A 26,916-nucleotide genomic window follows, 5' to 3' on the forward strand; every position below is an offset into this window, starting at 1 on the left:
TGCATTTCTAACAGTTCCCTGTTTTATTGCAGTACATCAAAGTAGGTTAATATTAAGTGTGTTACCAACATAAAATAGTGGTGGTAAGTCATTTTTACATTGTTGACTTTTCCACCTTAAATATTTCTGTGCAAAAGAATCTACATCATTGTTCTGTAGCAGAGAATCTCTTACAATGTCCCCTACAACACTGAGGGCATTAAACAAAATAGTGAGAAGAGGCAAAAAGCAGAATCTTTCCCCCACACGCACACTTGTCAGCTTTTATACTCTAAAACAAAAAAGTGATTACATCTATGCCATGCAAAACTGTACAATAATATTACAATGAAAAACCTAAAAAACATTTTAAAAATAAATGATATGAAACTGTCATACATAAAAAGGCAGGTATAATTGCTCTGAAATACCAACACTGGTTTGTTTGTGGATTTCTTCCCTGTGGATGAGACTTTCTTAAATGCAGAATGAAAATAGGTTGTTCTGAGCTGCAGCTGGAATGAAAGACAAAGTAGAGTTGGAATTTAGACTGGAAAGCCTGCAGCAAAGTGGTTTCTGGGCTGTTTATCAAATAGAGTGTGAACACAAAGCACGCGGAAGGGTGCAGTTTGTGTTAGTGCAGAAAGTTGTCCCATTTTCTCCATGGAACTGACTCCTATTAACGAAAAAACCACAGCAGAAGCTACTATGTGCCACTTTGATTCTCAGACTAAAGCTCAGGAGGTGTGGATACTTGCACTGCAATAGCTTTTACCCTTGATGTATTCATTTAAAATTAAACAGCGTGCATAAAATGGAAAAAAAACCCCTTCTTCCGCCCAAGACCATGTTTGTCCTGTTGCTGAGGGTCTGGTTGTGCAAGACAATATGGTACCAGAATCTATTTCTGTCTTAATATTCCAGCTGTTTTGTTTTGAAAGGCTGACAAGCTCTGTGAACCTGTTGGGTGCGGTTAAACTACACTTCTATAAATACGCTGTGCTTTCTGGGCTTTTTTTTTGGTATGACAAAACCCTTAACTTCCCTCTGCTGCATACCTGAGAATAACACACCTGGCTTGTAGGCTTGTAATTTTATCAGAATCAAATCAAAGAGAGAACATTCCTGACTCAATTTTGAAACTTGTTAAAATGGGCAAAATTCACATGCATAACAAGCCGCAGCAACTACTTCACCACAGCCTCAGGAGGGTTTTTTTTGAAACCACCAGCTGGCTTCTACAGGTCAAAGGCATGAGAGAAGAGGGTACTATAACCTTGCTTTTGGGTTTACGAAATGTGGAAGGAAGCCACATATCTGTGTGTGCACATGTGCAGGGGAATAATATTTACCAAACCTTTTTCATTCTATAACCTGGAATCCTTAGTAGCTGCCTGAATCTGTTCAGATCCTTTGTTGCCATCAAGAGAAGAAAAAAAATGAAAAACCCAACAATCTGTATGTTTAAGCAATTTCAAAAATGCAAATGCCTTCAGTCTCAGCCGAAAGGGAAAAAATCAGCTAGATACATACTGTGTACAGAGAACATATGCTACAGTCAAGAATTCAGTGGGAGATTTTAAGCTCCCTGAACAAAATGCAGCCCTCTAACTGTGAAGTTGAAGCAATGCTACAGTGCAAAGTAGCGAACATCAAACCTTAAGAGACAACTGTCTTCGAGATACCAGTCAAGAGTCTTACAGTTCAAATGACCAAGTTAATTTTTCCTAGCCCAATGAGTAATTAAAAAGCTCAGCTACAGTATGTGTATGGTTTCAGTGTTCATACCAACAAAAAAAAATGTGTGGTTTAAATTTGAGCATATAATCAAATGGTCCCCAAAGATATAAAACTATTCAAGTCCTAGGACAATTTTCCTCTTTTCAAATAAGTGATGTGGTCATTTGCTTTTCAACTGAGAGAACAGTTGCTGTTTCTCTTTTGAACAGATGTGTATAAAAATGCACGGTACCAAACTAATGATTAGATATAGTAATCCTAAAGGAGACTGCCACGGCTTAGAAATTGTGGTGTACAAACAAGTGTAGGCCTGTGGAGCTCATCCTCTGGAGCTTCGTTTTGTAACACAACTGACCTACACTCTGCCTGAAAATGTCAGGTTTTGATAGCTATAGATTGCAGGCACCATAACAGAGTAAACAGAGGGGTTTACTCAGCTTGTTTTTGCAGTGTCGTGGCTCTTTGGGTTCCATTTTCAGATAGAGCATTAGCTCAACTGCAAAGGAAAAAAAAAAATCCACAAAAAAGATCCTGTGACCCTCTCTCAGGGGACTGTCCAGCAGGCTGCTCTATCTTAAATGACTGCTGTTTAAATGCCTTCTCTCAACATCAAAATAAGATTAATGTTTAAATACAACATACAGTAAATACAAAACTAGTCTGCAAAGGCTTTGAAAAGTGTGTGGACATGCTTCACCAAAAGGAGGGAATTGTGGGGAAAAAGCAGTGGCTATACTTGAAGCAATATGCAGCCTTTAAAAAGAAGCTGATGTGGAATTTTAATAATGCCAATAACGCCCTGCCTATCTGTCCCTCAGAAAGACTGAAAACTATTCTGGGAGGAATTAATTTCAAGTGCTTAGCTGTTTGCTAAAGCTTTTAATATTAAATGCCAGGCTTGCAAAAGTAGTAGCTTTGAAGTGAAAACAAACAACACAACCAGCTTGCTACTCTGAAAAACTCAAACAGGAGAGAGACAGGCTTTTGATATGATGGTTTCTAAAAAATTCTTGAATTCCTGTCCCAAAATAACATTGAATGAGCTTAAGCTTGGACAAGCCTCTTGATTCAGAATGAAAGAGAAATCTTACCTAGGAGACCCAGCATGACTAAATGGATTAAATGATCTGTGTCTCATTCCCTATTTCACATTTAGATCATGCCTGGAAATTACTGTACATGGTGTGAACTTACCTATAACGTCCATTAGGGAGGACATAAACTGGAAAACTCCAAACATCTCTGTGTGGGTGAAACACTATATACTGCTGACTGCAAGAATATGGAATGGTTTAATCAGAGCCATAACAAGTTTCCGAAACCCACAAAAACCAGTATTCTAAATACAAAAAGCCCTTACGTGTTTGAGTATGGTCATAGTATAAAGCCAGCAGCAATACTACTGAGAAGAGAGGCTCATTTGAACACACTCCCAAATGAAAAACACATCTGCCTTGCTAACTAAAGAGAAGAGACATCTTTCTCTTACCATCCATTTGTACATCAGTCTCTCACTTTATTCTGTTGACTGCATGACCAGCTTCAGCTTTTTATTTACTTTTGCAACTTCAGTGGGCTCTGTCTTCCACCGCAATACTTTCTGCCCTCCAACCTGACCTGCTATTGGAACCAAACAGCAGGTGAGCACATACAAACAACTGCAAATTGCACAAACCCACAGCACAGGTGGGGAGGGAGAGGAAAACCAACCTTGCCAGCATGGCAGTTGTGGGTGACTAGGCATCTTCGACTACCACAGTGTGAACAGTGTGAGGTCAGTCTTCAAGGTTCTTCGTTGCTACAGTGACAGCATAGCCAGCCACGGCTAGCTTCGGGCTAAGGGCACTCATTTGGCTGATGTGTTATTAGCAACTAGTATTTGGTAACAACAGTACAGTTTTGTGGTTAGGGATGGTCAAGGAGATGTGGAAGACTGCTCCCTTCAGAGTTAAACCTGCTCAAAGGGTGACCCAGGGAAACAGTTTTCCTGCTGAATCCTGCTGCATTGAACTCCCTTGCTGCCTTAAGGACCTCTACTGTAGCATGCCATAGGGTTCCTCAGCTGTACAGCTAGCACACAAGAAACCAGGGCAGCCACCTGGCTGACTGGTGCCCTGGGGTTGCTTTCCCATCGTTGTCATTTTTGCGAAGGATGGGGATTAACATGAAAGTAGGAATTATAGCTTCAGTTATGCTACCGCCAGAAGTAAAGAAATGTTGTGAAAGCACCGCAGGGACCTCTCCCACCAGTGCAGCGAGTGCTACGCAAAAGGAATATCTGTCCTGCGAAAGGTTTTAGGCCAGGCCTCCAAGTCTGTATATTACCGAGCATGAAAACAGGGACAACACAAATCTTAAATTAAAGGCTCTCTTAAATAAGCATCCATCTTCTGCTGCATACACAATGCTTTTTTTTCTTTGAATATATACATACGTATTTTACTCTAACATCTGCGTATTTATTTAAACTCTGTACTGTAGTAAAATATGCATCATTTTAATCAATAAGGATTTGCTGGCGACAATCAGATTGACATTCAAACGTGGTGGCTGAAAGCTTTTATGTGCCTCTGATATACTGATCGTTCCCCATGTAGGGGAAGGGGTCTGTGCTACCTTTGTACAGTACAATGAGCTCTTGTATGAAAACAAAATTCCTCTGAATTTTCTCCTGTTGATACTGGTCTGGTCTACTTAAGCTACTTTTTGAGAAGTGAAGGGGAGTGGGATAAATATGTCTTTAAAAATGGAAGCAGCTGTAACCACACAAACGAAACCAATACTAATACAAATCTACAGCATCTGATATTTACCAACACCCTAGCTTTGCTTGTTTGCTGCTGTCAAATCCAGGGAAGGGAGGGTGAGGCAGTGCTGAACGGTGCTCAAGACGACCAGTTTTTACCTTCCTTTGTACCCCACTCCCAGATCACTTTCAGACAGGGAATGGGGAGGGTTAGGATGATGAAGGTGAGAACTGGAATAAGTGAAGGGGACAGCCATGGGGACAGCAAGCTGCTGTGATGTCAAATCTGAATGCTGAAGCAGTTCATGAGTCCCAACTCACGTGGTCAGAGCTCTCCAGGGAGAGGCTCTTGGTCTTGTGAGGAGAAACCGGGCTGGGAGGGCTGCTGAGGTTGGAGCTGTTCGATGCAGTAGAGTGTCTCGGAGAGTCAGAGTCCTGCAGCCCAAAGACACAGAAGCGCACCAGTAAGTAAAAGGATAGCAAGTTTGATAATGACTCGGGGTGCCTGAGCAACAGGTGACTGGATTCAAAGGCCTCCACGTATTTTGCTTGTGTCCAAAAAATACTGAGGATTTTTTTTTTCTCAGAATTTCCTGGTTCAGGGAGACTTAAGAGTAAGTGGTCAGATCACTCTGCTTTCAGCAGGCATAAATGACACTGACATAAGGACACAGCACCTGTGGGATTCTTGCAGTCCGCGTGTTGCTGAGGGCCTTTTGGTCAGCAGAGTGCAATTTCAGGTTGCTTGTGAAGCTACAATGACTCCTGCGTTTTCACATGTTATGATCTGAGATACTCTTGCACTAAACTGAGAAATCTTTGTGGTATGGGCTTCGTCACAGCTACCTCTATGTCGCTCCCAGGATATTAATTCAAACCATCCTATCAAGTTACTCCAGCTGGATCTTCCAGAGTACAGTAGAATGCAACTATGTCTGAGCTTGAGTTTGGGTTGCCAGTTGCAGTATATTCAGTACCATGAAAAGCCTGTGTGATCTCTAATTTTCTCACTCCTTGGTAAGAAAATGGGCCGGGGAAGTTTTGCTGGCCAATTTCAGATTAAACCCTCCCATGTAAAACGTTCTTGGCTGGAGGGACTGAGTTTAGCACTGAGCAGGATTCCAGTCCTATCATAATGAGAGTCTTGTTCTGTACAGAATATAAATTATTAAATCCAGTTCCTGCTCTAAATGAAATTACTACATGATAAGTCTTAAATTACCTTGTTAACTTCAGGCACTCTGAGTACAAAGTGTCTCGTGTGAAATGGTTGCTAAGATAGCTTAAGAGTCTGTGCAAATGAAGGGCAGAAGGAATATCACTTCAAGCTGTGACAGGTCACTATCAAGCTGTTAACTCTACTGGGCCAGTATTTTGGGGGAGCCTCACTACCCATGTATCTCCAGATAAGGAGCGCAGAGAGCATTTTCTGCATGTTAAATACCAGTACCAGAGTTGACACAGTTTGACCAAAGTCTTTTGTCAGGATAGCTTGAAATACAGCAAATCCAAGTCTTCATTGCAAACCACTCCCCAAACTTGGAGCCAAACCCACAACAGAATTTAATTTCCTCATCTCTATCAACACACTTAAATTTTCTCCTGTCACTCACCTCTCGCTCATAGTCCCTTGTTGGTGCATCGCTGCCTTGGTCCAGGCCACCAGAAGATAAGGAACCATCTGAGGGCGATGCCATGGGCTGACGCTTTGCTCCGTAGCTACCTCCTGAGAATTCCCTCCGCAAAGCACTGCCATTTTGTGCAGATGATCCTAAAATGGGCAGAGGAATTCAACTGCGTTACAGACGCCCATTCAAGGTACTAGAAATTTCTTAGCTGTTTCTCTGGTTAGTTCTGCTTTCCTCCAGCATGTCCCAAGATGCTCAGCTTGTGGCTTGCAGGCTGTGGGGGATTTTGTCTTGCCTGCTGCCTGCTGCAGTTTTTCCTAGGGATTCTCTGGTCCCTCCCTTGGCAAGTCAGCATTAGCGCACTTTACCCAGCACAGACAAGATCACTACGTTTCTGACAAAGACAGCAGTTGTAGAAACTGCTGTGGTGCCAGCCTAGTTCTAGTGGCCTCTTTGCCAGGGAGAAGGCGGGTCGTACTGGTTGGTACAGGCTACAGCAGAAGCTCCTTCTGCAAGCAGCTGGTGATGTCCAACAAATGTGGCATGTGCCACAGGAAGGGGAAAAACCTAGAAAAGTTGGGACACCAGTCTTGCCTCTGTTTTCACATGGTCCATTATTTAGTCACTTGCCTGGTCTCAGCACAGGTCACTGTACTGACTCTGGCACACAAAGGCAGCGTGGCAGCACTAGGAGAGGTGTTTCCAATGCAGTGCAACTCTTCCATACCAGCAGCCGGTTTTCTATTGCCTTCTCTTTGCACTAGCAGCAAGAGCTCTACGCAGTTCAGCAACAAAGCTAATGACCACAGAGCTTGTGAACAATTTGCCACCGATTTAAAATACTCAAGCAGCAGCAAAGTAGTCCCAAGGGTAAGAATGTAATTCTAATTCTAACGTCAGTTTTAAAAATTTTATAAATTACAAATGTGGGACTCTCAAAAGTGCTAGCTGCTTATTCATGTGCTCCTTTGAAAGCAAGATTAAAATACTGTGCTTGTCCTCAATGGGAATACAGTCAGCCATCACTTCTGAGAATCCTGTCTAGTGGCAGTATGGATAGAAGCAAATGCAGGTAGCCATTCCCCTAAAATACTTGTGTACAGACTCCAAAGCAACACAGTTCTGTTTGCTTACGTGCTGCTAACCCGCTGCTTGCACTCATCGATCGTCCTGGTTCTGTGCGGGATTTCGTGATCGATGGGATACTGACAGAGCCACTGAACACGGTCCGACTTTCCTGAGGCCGAAGATTCTGCAATGCAGACACACAGAACGATATGTTTACTTATTGACTGCTGGCTCAACCCTGGATGTTATGAAGGCAGGCCCCATAATACATTAAAGCCCCAACCTTACCAGAGCTGAATTATCTGGGCAGCAAGTCAGCAAACTTTGCAAAATAATATTCTGCAGTTTAGTGCAGAGACTGGAAGCACACGCAACACGATAGTGAAGAGCCGAATTACATGGACATATGCAGACAACTGACAGAGCATGTCTAATAATTCAAGAATTTCCTTGAAAGGATGGTTTGCAAGCCTAATTAAGCTGCTATAGATATATTCGAGTTATATCGCATAATGCATTCTTTCTGAACACAAGCTTCCGAGGATCTTATTAAAATTTCTCTCTTTGATGCCATCATTTGTGCCATGCATGTGTAACTTTATACAACAACCATGTTAACCCCTACTGCCTGCAGAGTTATGAACACGTAGTGGATCAATCTGTATTTCAGTTACTTATATAATTCCAAAGGTATTAACAGCATTACTCCAGACCTACACTAGTTGAGCCAAAGTGAGAATCAGCCTGTTTTCAGCCTGCTCAAAGAGGATGACCAGAGCACATGCCACTGTTTTCCTACGTATTTTGATTACCGCTCCTGTTTTGTACCCTGAGAGTTACAGTGTGATTTTCTAAATTGGTTAAGTTACTGGACTGAAGTGGTCCTTTACTGAGGGAAGAGATAAAACACAATTTCTCTACTTGGATATGGTAGTTCCTTAAACATAAGTTGTCTTTAAAAGAAGGGAAAACAGTACTTTGAAGTGAGTTCTGGGAGACTTTATTTCTGCTTCTGTTACTTTACAGCTAACCTTAGGGGAAAAGGCTTCTCAGTTTATTTAGCCCATCTCTTGGTATATGAGCTGGCTTCTTAGCCCAGAGGGAGTTTCTAATGCCTGTGCATACCATTTCATCTCTGGCTAAATATGAGACTTCATCCTTCTCCTAACATGTTTTGCACTATTAAGTCATTAGCATTAACTAGACTTAGGTTTATGGAACCTTTACAGTTGCAGAATGTGAAAAGAACTGCAGGTAGCTCTGAGCATTACTTTATTTCCACTTTACAAAACACCCCCTGCAATAACTGTTAACTTCTTCCTATTTACATGTTAATTATTTCCCCATCCTCACTCTGCGATAAAGTAGCCACAGATAAAAGAACAGTTGCAATTGCAATGCCTTTTCAAGCTAGGATGTTACGGAGATTTCAGACCAGAACAAAGATTCCACCCCCCACAAGGGTATTCTCAGAGACCCTCAGATACTACCCATTTCTCTGTCTATATTTTAAAATGGATAATTAAATAGAGGCTTTGTTACGCATAGATTTTACACAGTTTGCACTTTATCAGATAATTGTTACCAACCTGCTGTCAATCCAGTCTTACAATGATCCTTAGAGTCATTGCTGTAACAGACCCTTTTGCTCTTACAGCCAACCCTTTGCTTCTCATTCTCCCAGTGGGCTAGAAATGGTTGATTTTTAACATGCAACAAACAAGAAAGAATTAAAATCTCTCCTCCTGTTCCCGGATCTCTCTCACAAACACCAACAAAAGAGAATCAGAGACCTTACAAATGAGAAAGCCCTGTTTAATCTCATCCATTGCTGCACTATTCTCAATGAGGGTTTATACCTGAAGGCTTAAAAAAAAGTCTCTTAAATAATCTGTGGGATCATACTGTTGTCTCTTGCTTACCTTCCCCCCCCCCCCCACCTTTTTTTTTTTAAATGTGAACAACCAACCTACTTTGTAGTACAATATACTAAAATTCTGCTCCTGTGTCCTTCACCATGCAATAAACAATATGAGTTATAGATAGGAGTATGAGCATCCTGGCTGTACGTGAACAATGGAGGCTCCCCATACAACATATAAAGGACCTAATAGGTTAAGGAATAAGTTACTGCCGTGTTTTGAGAAACAAAGGAAAGCCAAGTGCAGCACCGTGCAAACGTGTGCACTGAGGTTAGTACACTGGAGTTGCAAGGAAGGTCTTTTGTACTTGTATAAACCTACAATGTTTCATTTTGCCAAGTGAACAATTATGTTTAATGATAAGGCGATTAACCTCCTTTACAGTGACTGAGCAGAGGACATACAGGCATCAGGGGAAGGAGGGAACAGGTGGGTGCGTGAAAAAGACTAATTCATTTTAATAGTGTATTCTAATGGTGATTATTTTTCATGACCTCAGTTTGCAAAGTCCATGTAATTCCTTGTAGAAAGTCTCTCCACAAAGCAAATCTTTCATTGTTCTTTGTTCTAAAAATAAAATAAGCACATGCCAGAGACCCTGGCATTTTGGACCAAACCCCCTGGAAGTGATATGCACATGATACAGAAAGGGGATTCAAAGGAAAATAAACAGCAGTTATTAGCGGTAGTTATAAAGCAGCAAAATGCAGCAAGTTAAAATAAAAAAAAAAGAAACCTGAGCTTGCTTTACTTAAAGAGACAAAAACCCCTCACTTAGAGGAACAATTCAAACCCTAGCAGGAAAATTCATTCCCACTGTGAACCAAAGAGAGGAAGGTGACAGAAGAGGGGAAAAAATCAGCAGCAGAGAAGCTGCTTGCTGAGCAAAGTTAATCACTGTGAAATTGGGTGAAAGAACCAAATGAGTTCAGTGCATCCCATTCCCAGCTGGAGAACGGAGCTGCTGTGGAGCTGTGGGTTATGGGCGCGGAGTCACTCCTCGAGGCTCTGCAGTGTTACCGAGCCTCAGCTCTCGCACCCACACTAACTGCTCCCACGCTGCCTTCTCAGGCAGCAGGGCGAAGGCAGACGTATAAGGTCTAACTAAACAGTTGTAACACCCGTAGGAAATTGTTTGACTATGTTGCTCTGTCCATCATGCTGCTTGTTTTGGATTTTCTGGTTTTAAGTAGTGCTCTGTACATTACATTATAAACCTGAGCTTTTAATTCTTCCATGAAATAATATAATAGAATCTAAACCTACTTCAACAGGCCATTTTTCAACTCCTCTATGGATTCCATGCTGGTTTGGTTCCAATATCCCATCCGTAACTGGGACCACAGTACCCTTGGAGGGAGTGCCACCCTTCTTATACTAAAATCTCCAAACACAAAGAGGGGATGGATAACCATGAAACCGACACTCACGGACTTGCTTTCCCTACAGCTTACAGCATCTCTACCCTTAAACCACAAAGGAGGCAAATGCTTTTCTTCATACAAGGCTAAACCTCTGGTGCTGTAAGGAGCTAACAGGTGCAAGATCTCTACACTCCACGTTGCCCACTTCACATTTTTCCTCCAATTTATGCTAGTAGGCTGCAACATTAGGATGAAGGACTCTTCTAAAGCAAAAATTAAAAGTTATTGTCTAAAACATCAGGGGTCACTAATCCCAGGGAGACTATTCATATGAGAAAGGGAAGGGTCACAGTCTGGCGGTACATCACTGCATATTGAACACAGAAAATTTTATAGTACAGTTGGATTAAAAAGACCCTGTTAAAACTAGAACTGAAATACAGCTTCGGTGACACTATAATGACCCTCTAAATTTCAATTTGGCTTAACAATATTTTTGTTTTGCGTTTCAATAGAGCAATTCCTCTTGTGTATTTGCATCTCTCCTCCTACCAGAAAACCCAGGGTGGATGCAGACATGTCATCACAGGGCACGTTCTCCAAAATGCTGCAACTTCATTTTTGAATTGTAATGGTTGTGACAATTGGGACTTCACAGCAGTGACATATGATCATGCACGTGACCCATCAGAGCTTAGCTGTGCAAATTTGTTTTGGAGTCACATGGAAGAGATTAATTTTCCTCTTGCATTTTTTAATTCTATATACTGTTGTATGCAGGTATGTATCAAAAAACCTTCCCGGTGCTAGGGATCTAGAACAGCAACCAAGAGGCGCTCAAAGCAGTCTGGTGGTGAAGGTTTGCCATGCGCGTCTGAAGGGTACCCAAAGGCCACAGAAACCAACAGTAGTGTTTCCACTACAGCAACAGGCATGGCTCAGACCCACAGAAACCTTGAGCAACCAGCCACCACTATCTATCTCACAGCTTATTCCCGATTTATCTGTGCTTCTATCCCAAGCAGAACTGCAGGCCACAGAACGGTACGCAATTACAACGCACAGCATGTACTTATGTATCTGGTTTAGTATGGCTTGTATTTCTCTAGGACCTAGCAACCCCCACGTAGTCAGACCAGGATGCACAATACAAGAAAAAAGAAAAGACCACTTGCATCCCCTAGCTTACATTCCAACTGGAAGGATATCTACAGAACAGTATCTTACCTCAGCCTCTGCTTAAAACTACCAGGATTAAGAGGATCTGCATCTGCAAGTTGCCATTATCTTTAATTTTTGAGTTTCCTTGTATGTGTTCTAACTTCACTTATTTTAACTTAGAAACTGTCTGAGGCACAACCTGCGTGTCTGTCTGTCTCAATGTACCATACTGTGTAAAAATTCTTGCACTCCACCTGATTTCATCATAAACAGTCTGAAAGTTTGGTCCAATACAGACAGATCCAGAACCTTTTCCTAATGCAACCTGAAAGACAGCATCCTGCCACTGACTGCTGGAGGATGAACACTGTGCAACAGAGAACTTATCATTCAAAATTCCCACATCCTTCCTGGTGATGAAAAATGCTATTCTCGGGGCAAAATGTTCATCCCAGTTGCTATACACTACTTTTTTCTTTTTTTAAGCCATGAAGTATCTGTTTCTTGGCATGTCAGAGCTGTGGAAAGACCACAGCTGACAGCAGAAAATAAGACAGCTGGGACAGAAGAAAGCTAAGGGGTGAAGGAAACCACTTTACAAGGGTTTTTCTCCCACGTTAATAGCCAGGCAAAAGGAAAACCACACAGTGTTAGTAGAGTGAACACCTGACTCAGCCGTTCATACCCTCAGAGTCATAAAGTCTGGAGTACCGAGGACAGAGCGTGGAGGCGGGGAAAATGCAGGGTTTATGGAATCGTAAGAGAGGAATTTTTCAGCTGAATTTACAGTCATGTGGTAGATGTGCTCAAAGTTGCTCGGAGAGGAGATCAGACGGGAGTGATGATGAGGGAATTGATAAGGGGAACGCTGCTATCAAAGACAACAGAGAGAGAAAGCAATGAAGGATGGTTGTACAGGTTACATCAGCAACAGCAGTCTGCAAGAGCAGTCAAACACCAAAGGACAGCCAGACAGCAACCCTGCTCATCCGTCAACACACAGGTTCTTACATTGTCACCCCCAGTCCTCTGAGCACCTTCCTTACATGGTGTCATACGGGCCTGCCGCCCTTGCTGTTGCTAAAACATTAAAAACAAATAAAACTTTTAACTCATTGGGAATTGATTCTAATATTTATTATTATTTGATATTTCAAAGAGCACCACAGTTGTAAAAGGTGCTTTACAGACAGTTGAGAAGCATCAGTTCCCTGCCTTGAGGAGCTTACAATCTAAAATAGACATAACACAAACAAAGGAAGGTGAACACAGGTGAGATGGTGTGGGGAGAAGAAAAGATGAGAATACACAACAGTTAAAGATCCTAAGAGAGTTCCTTCTGTTATTCATGCATTTTAGCGATTCCATTAAAATTAAGTATCACCCGTACAACAAACACAGAGTATTTCTAACGGGAGGGAACAGTGTTTCGACAGGATAGGGACACAGGTCAGGTGGGAAGGTGAACTGGTTAGTGTCAGACAACTGGGACAATTTACTCTGCTGTAGACACAAGGCCTATGTCCTTCTGCACGCTCACTAAATCCTCACAGCGCTTCAGTGATGAAGAGACTGCTGTGCTGCAGAAGACGAGGCCCTTAGCAGATAAGGTGCAAAAATACTGGGAAATTCAAATGTTTTCTATAGGTCAACTGAGCAATTTGCTCCCAAAGCGTGACGTAAAGAAAGAGAGGGGAGAAATAATTCTGCAAATTAAACAGAAACAATTTCTAATTCATCTCTACAGAATGTGCTGACACAGGTGCTCTTGTAAAGTAATCTAAATCCAGATTTAATGGAAGAGCGTTTTAAGGCTCGGTCTCCCTCCCTCTGCCATCTGTGCATGTTCAGCAAATCAGCAAGGGGATGGTTTGCCCAACAGCCACCAGCAAATCAGAAAGCCTTTTCTGATTTCTAACTTCTAATTTTGCTCTTTAGAGAAAGGTTAGGACTTAAAAAAATAAAATATGGTAAAAATATAGCTTACCCCTCCGCTAAACCTAAGGCACTACTTTTTGTATGTGGAACGTATTAAGTCTGGAAGAACATTAAGTCACATCCCAATACATATTATCAAACGTTATTGTTACTGTTCTCTTCATTTCAGCTGGTAAAATCCAACTTTGTTTGTTGGTTGTTTTTTTTTAAACACACAGTTATTATGAGGCTTTGCATGTTAACCAAAACATCAATTACCACATTATGGCATAAAAGACGTAATATACATTAAATTGTCATTAGTAAGTTTAGCAGCATCTAAATATCAGGACAACAAGCCACCATTCCAAGAATGGTCCAGGAAAGCAGGCTTTGCTGAGTTACCTGCTCACAACAGAGAACTGGCAGCAAAGCCAGCTACCTTCCTAAAAGCCAATAAGGGAGAAAAGGGAGTGTCTTAAATCACGAGCTAAAAAGCAGAGGGTAGGCCAACTGCAGACCATGGAAATATTTAGCCAACATTCATGAATGCGAGAAAGCCACGATATGGCAACATTTTAAAAACTATCTTCCATGGAACTTCCTCCGTGGACTCCACCATTAGATGCATGCATGGGGTTCCCACTTTCTTTAAAGAATACCAACTATGGATAAGTATTCATTTATTCTGAAAGTTTCTCATTTGAAACAAGCAAAGCTTCACACATCATCTAGAATGGAGGTATAATGGCTCATGAATAATGAGGTAAAACTGAAGCATTATGTTCAAATGTAATGGCAGTCAAGACTAGCTTTTGTATGTGAAATACTCAGGCATGCAAAATATGAAAGCAAAATCAATCCTGTACATCTGATGTACACAGAGAGGTGGTCTGTGCTGCAGTAAGTGCAGTTCCAGATTTCAGATCTTCACTACAAAGGAGCATCCACGATAAAGTGGCTTCAAGGGACAAGAGGGCAGAAGGGAGGCCAGACTGTACGGCCAGTTAATTGGTGACAGGCTGCTAGGGAAGAAAAACATGTAAATAAATAAGTGTGGGGATATACTAACAGGAATGATTCTAAATTGTACAAAACAAGACAGTGACCCAGATCTAGTATCCACATCAATAAAATACAAATATGTACTGATTACGGCTCTGTTAACAACAAACAAGAACTTCTGGTTTCTGTTTTGTTGTAGTCCACAAACTTGTTTGTCAAAGCCAGACCCCTGCGTAGCTGCTCTCCATGAAGAAAAGAAGGATGCAAATTCACAATTGCCTGATAACCTCTAACATTTTCTCTCTTGAACCTGATCTCACTCTGAGCCTTGGGCATGTTTGTTTTGCCCAAACATAGCATTATACTGAAGTCAAAGGGGTCCATTCATGGGAAGAACAATGTGGGACTAGGTTAATAGACTGCAATTTACCATAAACATATCTCACTGTTCACGTTATGTGCCTATTGCATACCAAGACCTTGGAAACAATACACAGAGAAAGCATCTTTCCCCCTTACGTGGTTGCATCAGCAAAGGCAATCACACACAGATGGATATGTTGCACATAGGTAGGTGTCTGTTTTGCATACAACGTTATCAAATAGGCTGGAAGGGTTTAAAATGTTCCATTTATCCAATTTTAATTTTGTACATTTACAATAAAAATTAAACTTTCTAAAGCTGGTTTTTTTAAAAAAACGTCATAAGAACAGTAGCGGGCAGAGAGCAAGCAAGCTCCCATTGGCTCTGCATCCACCAGGCAGTTACGCCATGCGTTAAGGCAGCGCAAGTGTATGTCCCCTCCTGCCCACTGACACATCGCAGCCCAGCCACGCAAGGACCGGTTCTAATTCTGCGCTTCATTCAGTTTTTGGCATTTCCCCTGAAAAAGGCAGCAGAGGCATGTTAGAGGCAGGCAGAGATAAGTTTTGATTGGATTCACATCGCATATATAAAGTGAATATGTACATATTCATAAATAAATATAAATACATACATATATATATAAATTGTCATTTGCTTTAGAAAGTTCACCCACAGATGCTACATAACAGCTAGGCTCAGCTGCCAATTCAGTTTGTGACAATCTCATCCAACACAGAGATTAAAATACCTGTTTTTTATTATTGCTAAGGACCTTTCTGTCTACTTAGCAGTACACTGACTTCAGTGAAAGCTTATGCTGGATCAACTAATTTCTATCAGTTGATCCAGCCAAATTTGAAACTGCTCAAATAAGTTGGAAGAAACTGCAAAGAAAAAGCCCCGCTCCATTCTTTCATACATTCTGCGTTCCACTGTCTCATAAAAAAGAAGCTGTATCACCTAAAATAGTTGGATGAAGAGAATTTAAGAGAACTATTAGCCTTGCACTACTTTTTTCCCCTAGTGGTAGCCCTCATGCAAAAATGTATTTTAGCACCCACTTTCATAAACAGGCATTTGCAAAGTAAAATGTGACAATCTTTCCCATAGTTCTTTAAAAATAAATACTTTTTCTTCTGAAACATACCAATCTATTCAAAAATAAAAAGATGATGTTCCATCTTCAAAATCATCACACATGCTAAGAAGCACCGAAAAAGAAAAACCACCAAGCTATTCGCCTTTTTGGAACAAGGTATTTATCTAGTGAAATGACTCTATGTCCTTGTAAAGAAACTGCCATACAGATTAACTGTACACAGGGTTGGATGAGTATTCTTTATGTTGTGTACTGATTCTCCAGGAAATGCCCTCTACTTCCATCCATGCTTTTCATTCTAAATTCACTTTTCAAATAAAGTATTAGACTCAAGACATTACATCATATACATGCACAACTCCTTTTCTTCTGTCTTTGTGCCTGAGAAATGAAGTAGGTAGTTTGGAACAGACTAAGTGAAAATTCAGTCCAGCCAAATACCTTACAGGAAGCTGTTGGAAAAAACTGCCTGGACCGAAGTAGCTCTTGACAGAACATTTATTTCCTAATCTCAAGTTACACTTTCAAATTCACACACTTTCAAGTCCCATGATTGATGCAATTCTGCATCCGTTAAGGTAGGAATACAAATACAATCTGATACTGCAAGGAGCTGCTGGAAAAATACATGTCAAATTTGCTTTATCTGCAGTGACATCTCCCAGCATTAAGATTACTAGGTACTTGCAAAAAGGAGTTTTTAATAGTAACTTTAAAAAGAAGGTGCAGTAGTGGAACAAGTGCTGAAATCAATTCTATATTGTACACTTTTTCTAATGTCTTCTCATCACTTTTAAGTGTGGAAAATGACTCATGAATTGATTGGCAAGAAGCTAAGTACCAGTCCCAACACCAAATATGGCCCTTGAGCTAATACAAGGCTTGTGTAATTAGAACGAATTCAAAGATAAAAGCCATTTAGAAACTACCTAGCAGAAGAAATATTACTCCATGTAAATCTAAAGAAATCCCCTTCTATAGATAAAATCATTCCTCATTTCACACTTGCCAGATTTTGGGCTCGATTAAGAGGTCCTGCAGCTTTTGATTCCCATGAACTTTCAACTACTGATGGCGTGAAATGCAATGTCTTTTGCCCTACCTTTAGCTGTAGCAGATTATTTTCTCTGCTTGAGAAGAGCAAGAAACATTTAAAGAACCCACCAGAAATGGAAAAGTGAAAAAAGGTTCTGATCTACATCCTGCCCTGAAGCGAATTATCATTCTTTGTTTAACATTAGACGTATGTGTACACTCGCATTCAGGTAAGATAAACACTACCTGCCAACTTCCCCTGGATTTGTCATGTGTTTTCTAGAAGGAGCTCCTTCATTATTTATTCATTTATAAACATACACACACATATACAATGTTGGTTTTTTGCGCAACTGCGCCGAATATATTTGTTATTGAGAGGTTTCTCAGAGCGTCTCTAGCACGATGTTTAAAGTAAATCCTTTCTTTCCTTGCATATTCTCATCTAAGGAAAACACAGGGCTAGAAGGGCTCATGTACAATGTGCAGACTTTATGGTAAAGTGTAACAAAAAAGTACCATTCTCTGCAAAAGTAGAATTAGTACCTGGAGACCAGAGGTTATGCTCCTAAGCTCCTACACTAGTGCAACTGCATGACATGCTTTATTTTCCAGTTTTATTGTTGTTTCCTTCAGGCTTTTTAGCATCTGAAAATCCCAAATTCAGCATCTACTTCCTGTTTTCTGCACAAACTCCAATTAATAATGATCATTTTTGACAGCACTTTGGTACTAATGCCTATGTCTTATGGTGGTACTCTCATGACCCATTTGATACCATATCATTTGATCTTTCTTACAATGCTAATTAGCATCTTCTGAACCATATCTGTGTCATTGTGGACAAGTTTAGAAGACAATACAGAACACACAAACAAGATGCTAAAGGTAGCTTGAAGCAAGCAGTATGATGACTAAAATACTAATTAGCTCATCAAAAATTTCAGTAACTTCCAGGTACTTCCTACATAGAGTTTTGTGGAAACAAACGTGTATGTGCTATTATATGTTTTCTTTTTCCACTTTTCAACTTAAAAGGTCAGTTTTTATGTAAGAAGTTTTGTTTCTTTGAGACCAGTTAATTTGGAGAGAAAATGAGAAATAGCACCTTTGGCATGGAATGAAATTTGAGCATCACACACTGTTGAACTGCTACAGTTCCACTGGCTGAGGAAAAGAGGCTGTATAGAGAGAGGCTAAGTTAGAGCTAAAGATGGGAAGAGAAGAAAGGAATTGAACTTACAGTAATACAGTTCACGGAGAAAGGAATTTCTCTTTCCATTTCCACAAAGAACACAGGCCCAAATCCTCTTAATTTTATCCCTTCATATGGGTCATAAAAGTTACCATCAACACTGAGAGGCCAACCTGCCTTACAACCCAGGAGGCATTGACCACTTTTCCTCCTACCCTTGATGCTTAAGTGTCATCCTCTTTGTTTAAATTTTATCACATACAGCAGAGCATATTCAGCTCCATTTCCCTAGTTACTCTGCTCCTGAAATACATCAACATTCTCAATTTACATTTAAAATTGTACTTGTCTTCCTCTCAGCTATTTGCAGCCTCTGTTGCAGTCAGTCACTCTCACATGTACTTTTGTACTTACCATTGGAAGGTCTTTGAGAATCTGTATACCATCTCCTGGACCCATATGTGCTATGTGGTTAAAATTAGTTGGGTTAGAAATTAATTTATTTCTCATTTCTGGATCGCGTAGCATCTCCCTGGAAGAGAAAATACTTTGTTTAGATATTTCTTTTGAGGTGACGATGGACATTTATAAAATAAGTACAGCTTTGATTATCAGCTACTTTTAAATGGAAATTAACTATTTAACTATATTAACAGTGATAAACCCTTGCTATCAGCACTGGCATGGACAAGCTTCCAGCCTGAAGAGAGGACAAGGGGCCAGTAGAAAAGAATGCTGTTTGCAAGGTAACAGCCCATGCCCAGCAGTCACTAATATTCAAAGAATATACAAACAGTATGAGCTGATAAAAAGCTCTGTAGGATGAGTAAAAGCAGAACTCATTTGTGATGTATTACAAAATGGAGATGAAAATGAGGTACATATATGAACATAGAATTAAAATAACACTGCAGTACCTTTCTCAGTCTGTGGTCAGAATTAAAAGCTCTTCAAAATGTCAAGGATGCATTTCAGAACTCAGAATAAATAACATTTTAAAAGATCAAACCGCGATCAGCTCAGAAATGCCAGGACAAGAACTGGAATTTTATCTCCACCGTACACAGCTGTTACTTTTCTTAGAGCCAAAAAGGAAGGAAAGGTGGGAGCCAACCATCGGTTGAAGTCGTTGGAAGTTAGAAAACCAAAATACTCCGTTCTTACAGTGTAGCTTAGCACCGTAGCAGGTCATCTTTAGTGAGTGATAGTAAATTGTCAGTAACATCCTCTGTGAACACTGTGAGTAGTGCAGACCTGTTTTTATCGCCATTTAGGAAAATATTTGTGACCTGTTAAAGACTTCTATTAGGAACACATCCTGAAGTCCTATGTCCTCTGAAGAGGTGAGTTTTCTGAGATTTATAGAATGTTTACGTAGTTAAATCTATAAGTCAAAAAAAGCAGATGCCTTGGAATACTGCTGAGAGTAGAATTGCCTTCAGAAAGAAAAGCAGAACCAGAGTCTGAAAGTAATTAATCCATATGCATAGTCAGCAATGTGATCTCCTTTTGCAAAATGTTTATTACAGATCTTTAGATACACAGTATATGTGCACACCTATGTACCTACATACAGTATGTGGAGACATGCATTCCAAATGACAGCTGTTTCACATAATTAATTTGAACTCATGAATACTTGTGTATCCAGTGCATATCCACATCCAATCTGGTATTAACGCAAATTAAACATTGAGGATTAAGGTGGTTGTGAAGAGACAGAAACACCTGAATGGACACTCCAGAAACCAACAAATGAAGCACTACATTGACATCACTCACTGTCCTTCAGGGCCTACAGACATGTACAGAAGACAAGTACATGTTGAATACTGACCTCCTCTGCTGCATCCTCTCCTCCTCTGGTACTCTGAATGAATAGCGGCGCTTGTTGTTGATGTTTCGAACCATTTGCTTCCGGCTGTTATCTGATGTTTCAGGAACCACCAGTTCATCGCCCTCTGAAATCAATACAAATACAATGATCCAGTGGGACACTTCATTAGGTATTAATGGAATTTAAATTCAAAGACATTTTCTCTCTCTGCTCTTGCTAGTGTTGGACACCACCCATTTCCCATCAAACCTGAACTAATGCTCCTTGATTTATGGGTTTTCTTGATCATTGTATACTCTGTCATATAGCAACAGACTTAACCCTTCTTCACACACAAGCTGCCACATATGTTCTCAAAATACTACTGATTAATTTTTTCAAACAAAACGTTTAGTTGGGCACAAAAGGATCTCACTCCTCCATCTCAAACTTTCTTTGGCAGTTCACACTGAAAATCACTCACACAGTCTTGTTCTGCCAGTGGTCTGGAAATTCAGTGCAAGATTCTTTTTCATTCACTCTCTGCTCCAAAAAGACTACTCTTTTTGAAATGTCTGAACACTGATGTATTTTGGTGCAACTGTGGGAAAAGGGAAGATTTCTTCCACATGTGTCGGCCTGGCTAAGGCATCTTTAACAAAGACATGCTATGTATAGCAGTGATAATCATACAATAGGAGTGTTACTTTGAATGAATGCTGCAACTGCTCTGTCTTGTTTTATATGTATGGAGACTAAAGTTACATTTAATAAACTTGAACATACCCAACACCTACTGATCACTGCCAAAACAGTTTTTGTATGAATTGAAATCTCTTCTTTCCTTAAGATCAGCTGGAGATTTCATGAAGTGTGGGATCTACTAGGTAAGTAGCTTCAGGAAAAAAACTTGCCAATTTTCAAGGAGATACACCTGGAGGATATTTTACTGTTTGGCAACCTTTCAGAAAGACAGTGAGAAGTGTATAGGAGCAAAGCATCAGCCTTACTCACTTCTGATCCTATGCTTTTAATATTCAATCTTTATTAGACTTGAAAATTCATTATACATACTTCCACCATATTGCTCCTCTCTACCACTGCCATTCCTTTTGTACTAATTCAATAGGATTTTAAATAAACACTGAAACACTGCCAACAGCAGTATATGTTTCTAGAGTGTTTATTTCCACTGTTTTCAGAATAGTTAAAAAAAATATAGCTTTTGATTGTTAAAACAAAGCACATCCCCTCTCTGCCTAAGAGGTTAAAAAAAAGGTTAAGGAAATTACTCAGGAGAGCATGCTTATGAAATGGGGTCTAAAAAGAAAACAAAAAAATCAAAACGACTCATTGAAAAAAGAGAATTCTGAAGCTAAAACTTTGGCACACAACCATATGTAGGCCTAACAACAAGTTAGGACTACATAATATTATATTACTTTCTGATCCTTAGGAAAGGTTTGTGGTTAAGTATAATATTAATTTTAATACAGTATTGTCAAGATCACTATTAAAGCCTTTCATTGTGCAGGCATTTTTAGATAGCGTTCTGGCAGGCAATCCCAGATTTGGAGGAAGTGTCTAGTCATTCTATTTTCTATTTCCAGTCTTCATTCAAGTCTTCATTGAATATTCAAAAGGGAAAAAAAGGTTCAGCATAGCTGCCTAGCAGATGTGATTGCAATCACTGGGGAATCTATAAGCTTTCACTTTCTCCCAAATTAAGAAGCACCCATATGTTTTGGGAGATCACTTTCTACAATGCACAGGTCCAGGCCAAAGAAAAATGCTCTTTCTAAACAAAAATTTGCGTGATGAAAATTGGCTTCTCTTTACTTACCTGCCATTTTGTTTTTGAAATATATTAATCTAACCGTCTCCAGGCCTAAGAGGTTTAGTGATCCTTCTGTATTCAAGGGTCGTACCTGAAACAAGGAAAATCAATCCTTGTAAATGTAATAACTCACATTTATAGAGTGCATCTTATTCTGAAAGCTCCAAGGTGCATTATAAACTCTATAAGAGGAGCACTGTTACAAAGCCAACCAGGGAGCAAAAGAACAGTGTAACTGGCCAGAGCAAAGCCTGCTCCACAGAAGAACTGCAGGCTGGAGGGAGCAGTGTCTCCTGCTTCCAGTAACACACGCCTGCTCTCAAGAATAACAACTGTGAATCATTAAAGCCATGAGGAAGAGTTAAAAAGAATTTTAGATTTTAAATTTCTGTTTGGAGAACGAGTACAGAGGGAGTTGCCTAAAGTTAACACCATTCCTCCCAGCAATTAAATGAATAATCCTTTTAGAAGTCTACTTCATATAACAACTCAATTTTGTCTACTAGATGCACAAAGCAATAAGCTGTGCTTTTATTTTATATTAGTATTATGTCACAATTACTCTTTGCAACTTGATAACAGTATATACAGATTGCTAAAACCTACTGATGTTCATGATTTCCAACTGTAAAGAAAGAAGAGTTCCACTCTTTGAGCCTGCAAATTGTGCTAGAAACAAACTCTTCATAATAAATTGCCATTTTTGAGTCTCCCAGATGTAACAATTCTTGTTTGTTGAAAGTAGCTTCATTCATTAAATGGGCAGTCTTGAACCAACTATTAAAGTACTAAATCACATTTTGCCGTGTAGGAAAAAAATGCTCCAACTGCTTAATAACTCAGTTTGGACACCAGAAGGAGTAAAGGAAAGTTCCTCTCAAAAGCCAGATTCTTCTTCTCTCCTTAAGACGGTTAATAACTGAGCACCTTGATCTTTGCATTATTTGTCCTTACAGCATTGCCATCCATACTATCCTGGTCTGCATCTGACACATGGCAAACTGATACGCCGAGTGACTGAATGACTAACACAAGACCACAAGGACAATTTCTTGTAGTTCTATGGCACTGGAATGCCAGTTAAAGGAATTGTGTTGACACTAATACAAAGTTGAAGTGAGTCTAAAATATGGAAAAAACCCCTACTTTCTTTTTTTCTTTCCAAATACAGCTGAGCAAACACCTCCTAAATACCAAGGAAGTGTCAGTTTTCAAAAACTTCTTCCTTTTGATAAGTGATCCAAACTGGACATCATCCTGGTGTTTTAATATTTGTACTGGTTGAAACAAAATGTTCTAATACTATCTGTCTACAGTGTTCTCAAGCAGCAGAAGACAGATTTTTGAAGGCCTGTTTAATTATCCACCTGTTTAACATCCACCATCTTCTGGCAATAACAAATGCAATCAGTCCCAATGAAGCCACGTGCAATTAATATGAAGAAACTGCTCTCTACAATAATATCACTAAGTCTAACAACCTCATACGCTCCAGACTGACCATTCATCTGAAACCACATGCAAAACACATTTCATATCTTATACTTCAAACAAAAAGCACTGGCTCCTTTGCAGTAGCTCTTCTTTTAGGTCAACTATTTTTAAACAAGCAGTTTTAATGATGGCTTCTAATGTGCTTAAAAAACCCAATATGACTGTAGCAAAGCAATATTGAGTCTAGACAGATTCTTTAACTGATATCAAAACAGCAGAAGTTACCTTTTTGAAAGGAATAGTCTGAATCCACTCCATGGAGTTCACGTCGAAGACATCAATTGCATTTTCACTGTACACAGAGAGGTATGGTGCATTGTAACCTGAGAGGTAAGGATTAGGTATAGCGTCATGTCAGGGCTAAGACATGTCATAGACAGGGCTCAAAACAGACAATTTCTTATGGTTTAATAATATTTATTACAAAAAACCCACCCCACAATCTAAGTAAATCTCTGCAAAATGTGTTTTAACACTAAAATGACCAAGAAGTTTATTCTGAAGGCAAACCATCACCAAAAAAACCTAAAACCTCCGTGACTTTTAACTTTGCAGAACCAAACCACTTTTTGAACTACAAGGGATTACAGTTTACTCTGCCAAACACTGATGTGGTTCTTCTAAAAGCCCTATTTTTAAGAGCTCGTATTTTGTAAATGATGTGGTAGGAAAATATATTGTAGTCGTTTAATAACTGTCATTTGAAAGAACTGAGCTCTTAGTCTTTGGACTACATACTAAAAGAACTTCAGCTGGAACTAAGCACCATGTCAGAGTCATAAAAACGTTCATGTTTCCTTTTAGCTTTGATGCTCTTATTTTCAGGATTGTAGAGAATTCTTGTGCTACTCATCTGGCACATTTCCCCAGGATGAAATTTGTTCCACTGGGACCACTCCTAAAGGAGAATTCAATATTTCCACGTCGGCAACAAGACTGCCATAGTCTGCCAAGACTAACGAGAGCATCTAGTTTTTGTTTAAATGTAACAGTTTTTGCTATAAAATATACCACCATTCCACGTGCACTGGAATAGCATCAAGTCACTTTGTTTAAGGCAATCAAAAATTTTTCACCAATATCAATGACCAGTATAGATGAACTACATGCGAAAAATACCTGTTTTTCAATCTATCACAAAATCTATTATTTTGATTCATTCATTCTCTGAGTCCATTGTAATAATCACACTCTTGCTTGAAAACCAAGGTGACATACAGCCTGTAAAAGTTGCTCCTTCTGCATTCAGAAGGGGTTTCACTCAAACAAGGTAAAACATTCCTCTCCTCTGCAGTGTGCCTGTACTGCTGTCACAGTGAGGTAGGAAGGCAGACTATTTTAAAGATCAGCATAAGTATGGGCTTATTCACAGATACTCTGAGGACAAATTTGGCTAATACTTAGCTGCATTCAAAAAGACATTAAAAAGAAGATGGGCATTGCAGGTTTTTTTTTTCCCCCCCTCCGTCACAAAGATGAAGTCTCAGCTTCGATAAAACATACAATAAATGTTTAACATGGTTCTTGCTGGAAACTGAAACCTTGAAGAATTACAGCATTTTTCCCTTAAGTTTATGAAACATTTTCTGTGCTGTCTGCCATACATTGTATTTTGGAAGGGAAGAGGGAGACAGTGGGGGGACAAACTTAAAAACTGATTTTTAAAGAAAAGCAAAGAGAGGGGATGAATGATAGAGTGCCAACAAAAACTGCTGAAGAAGAGAGAACGAGGGAGTAAGAAAAGGAAAAAACCCTTCAAGTAGGAATAAACACCATTAGAGAAAAATAAGTCAAATTACCAGATCCTTATGACTCTGACCATCAAGAAAGCTTGAATTTGAATGCTAAGCCAAAGTATGAACAATTTTAAAGATTTTAAATAACAAAAGTCTGGTATTGGTGGTCCAGAATGCATAAAGATCCCATTAGCCTCTGTAGGGCCTGAGGCTTTCACTGTTTTAGAGATCAGGCCATGTGTTTAGAAATTGGACATCAGCATTAGAAAACCTGACCCTTGATCCCTCTTTGTGCTACAGCAGTATAGGTAAGTGACAGAGCTGTCAAAATTACCACAACTGAAGTCAGGATTAAACCCTCTGACAAGGTTAAAAATGCTGACAGAAGCTGAAAGCGTTCATTTACCTGTCAGGTCGTTATCCTTGAACTTCACTTCCTGTGGATATTAATATAAGCAGCGATCCCTTCAACGTATAATAGCAAGTAAACCGACACAAATGGCAACTTACAGCAAGAAGATGGAGTTGCGGGCCACATCAATTCTTGTTGTCTAGATCTTCGGCCCTGGCAGTCAACGTAAACCCCTACGCTGCTAAAACACAGCAGGTATTCTTTATTTGAGATTTCGACCGCACAGATGGCATCAGTTGGCTGCTGTGAGATAAATGATAGTGTGTGGTCATCTGGATGGAGCAGACTGTATGGGCTGCCTTCTCCATGAAGTGGATATTTTAAGAAACCTGACTGGTAGCCCACACAAAGACGGTCACTGAAGACTGACATCCACTGGACATTCCCCTGGACTTGGATCTCCTTGATCTTTTTGTGACGTGTCTTACTCTGATTTAGTTCATAACAGAGGACCTGCCTTTTCATAGCTACACACAGGCATGTAAGAGCTCCGTGGCGCACATGTCCAGAAACTATTGACTGACAGCCTTTTGTCTCTGCCAGCTTATAAAACTCAGTCTCCCTTCCATCCAGAGCAGCCATAGGGAAAAGCCGCACATGACGGTTTCGTCCTGAGATTACTGCAATGAGCTGTTCATTTGGGATAAGCTCAATCTGATGAACCTTCTTATTGTCACCAACACGGATAATCTCTAAAAAAAAAACAAAACAAAACACAAAACAAAAACCCCCAAATCCAAGTAAATAATGTTGAAGTGTGAATCAATTATAACGTATTTGTAAAGATAAACTATGAAGGAAACCCAAGAAATCCTCTTTATTGCTTCCCTGCAACATTAAAAAGTACAGAATCAAAACATGTATTTTAATAATACCAGATGTGGCAATGCTGGCCAGACCTTTGGCTTTTCCTCATCAGAAAAAGGGAGGAGCATATCCAATGCAATAACAACCACTGTATTATTTCAGTATTCACTTCAAAACCAGTTTATAGCCACAAAACTACTGAATAAAGGAAAACCCCCAAAGAACTGAAACATACAATTAAACATGTTGCTTGTTGAATTAGCTTGGGCATCTGTCATTGCATGTCTTTACGATATTGAAGGTAAATTTTCATTTCTAATACCAAGGAGAACATTACAGAAAGGATCAAGCCAGGCTCCTTACTGAGGTGCACAGCAGAAGAGAAGACAATAATTAAAAATTAAAATGAGGGATGTTCCTACTGGGTATACAAACTAAATGTTTCATTATGAGAATAATTTGCAACAGGCAGCCCAGAGAGATTATGGAACCTCCATCCTTGGGGATTTTCCAGACCTGACTGGACAAAGTCCTGAGCAACCTGGTCTGAATTCAGTATTGAGTCTGCTTCAAACAAGGGAAGAAAAC

At 39.9% G+C, this 26,916-nt stretch overlaps 1 protein-coding gene across 5 annotated transcripts in view; it reads right to left on the reverse strand.

The window, feature by feature from the left end:
* CDC42BPA (CDC42 binding protein kinase alpha) overlaps positions 1-26,916 on the reverse strand; it is a 192,811-nt gene continuing 165,895 nt past the window's right edge. For 2 of the 5 annotated variants that reach the window (XM_064446398.1, XM_064446396.1), the window contains exons 31-38: positions 25,620-26,213; positions 23,599-23,696; positions 21,886-21,970; positions 20,064-20,187; positions 18,641-18,758; positions 7,228-7,345; positions 6,079-6,236; positions 1-4,900 (exon numbers count right to left, since the gene is read on the reverse strand). In XM_064446398.1, coding sequence (XP_064302468.1) covers positions 4,769-4,900; positions 6,079-6,236; positions 7,228-7,345; positions 18,641-18,758; positions 20,064-20,187; positions 21,886-21,970; positions 23,599-23,696; positions 25,620-26,213 — 1,427 coding nt within the window. In that variant the 3' untranslated portion in view covers positions 1-4,768. Of the gene's footprint in view, positions 4,901-6,078; positions 6,237-7,227; positions 7,346-12,293; positions 12,480-12,744; positions 14,551-18,640; positions 18,759-20,063; positions 20,188-21,885; positions 21,971-23,598; positions 23,697-25,619; positions 26,214-26,916 lie in introns of those variants that run through there. The other 3 variants (XM_064446401.1, XM_064446400.1, XM_064446399.1) reach the window with 3 other exon arrangements.

The sequence above is a fragment of the Phalacrocorax carbo genome, chromosome 3 (genome assembly GCF_963921805.1).
Source record: "Phalacrocorax carbo chromosome 3, bPhaCar2.1, whole genome shotgun sequence".
NCBI lineage: Eukaryota > Metazoa > Chordata > Aves > Suliformes > Phalacrocoracidae > Phalacrocorax > Phalacrocorax carbo.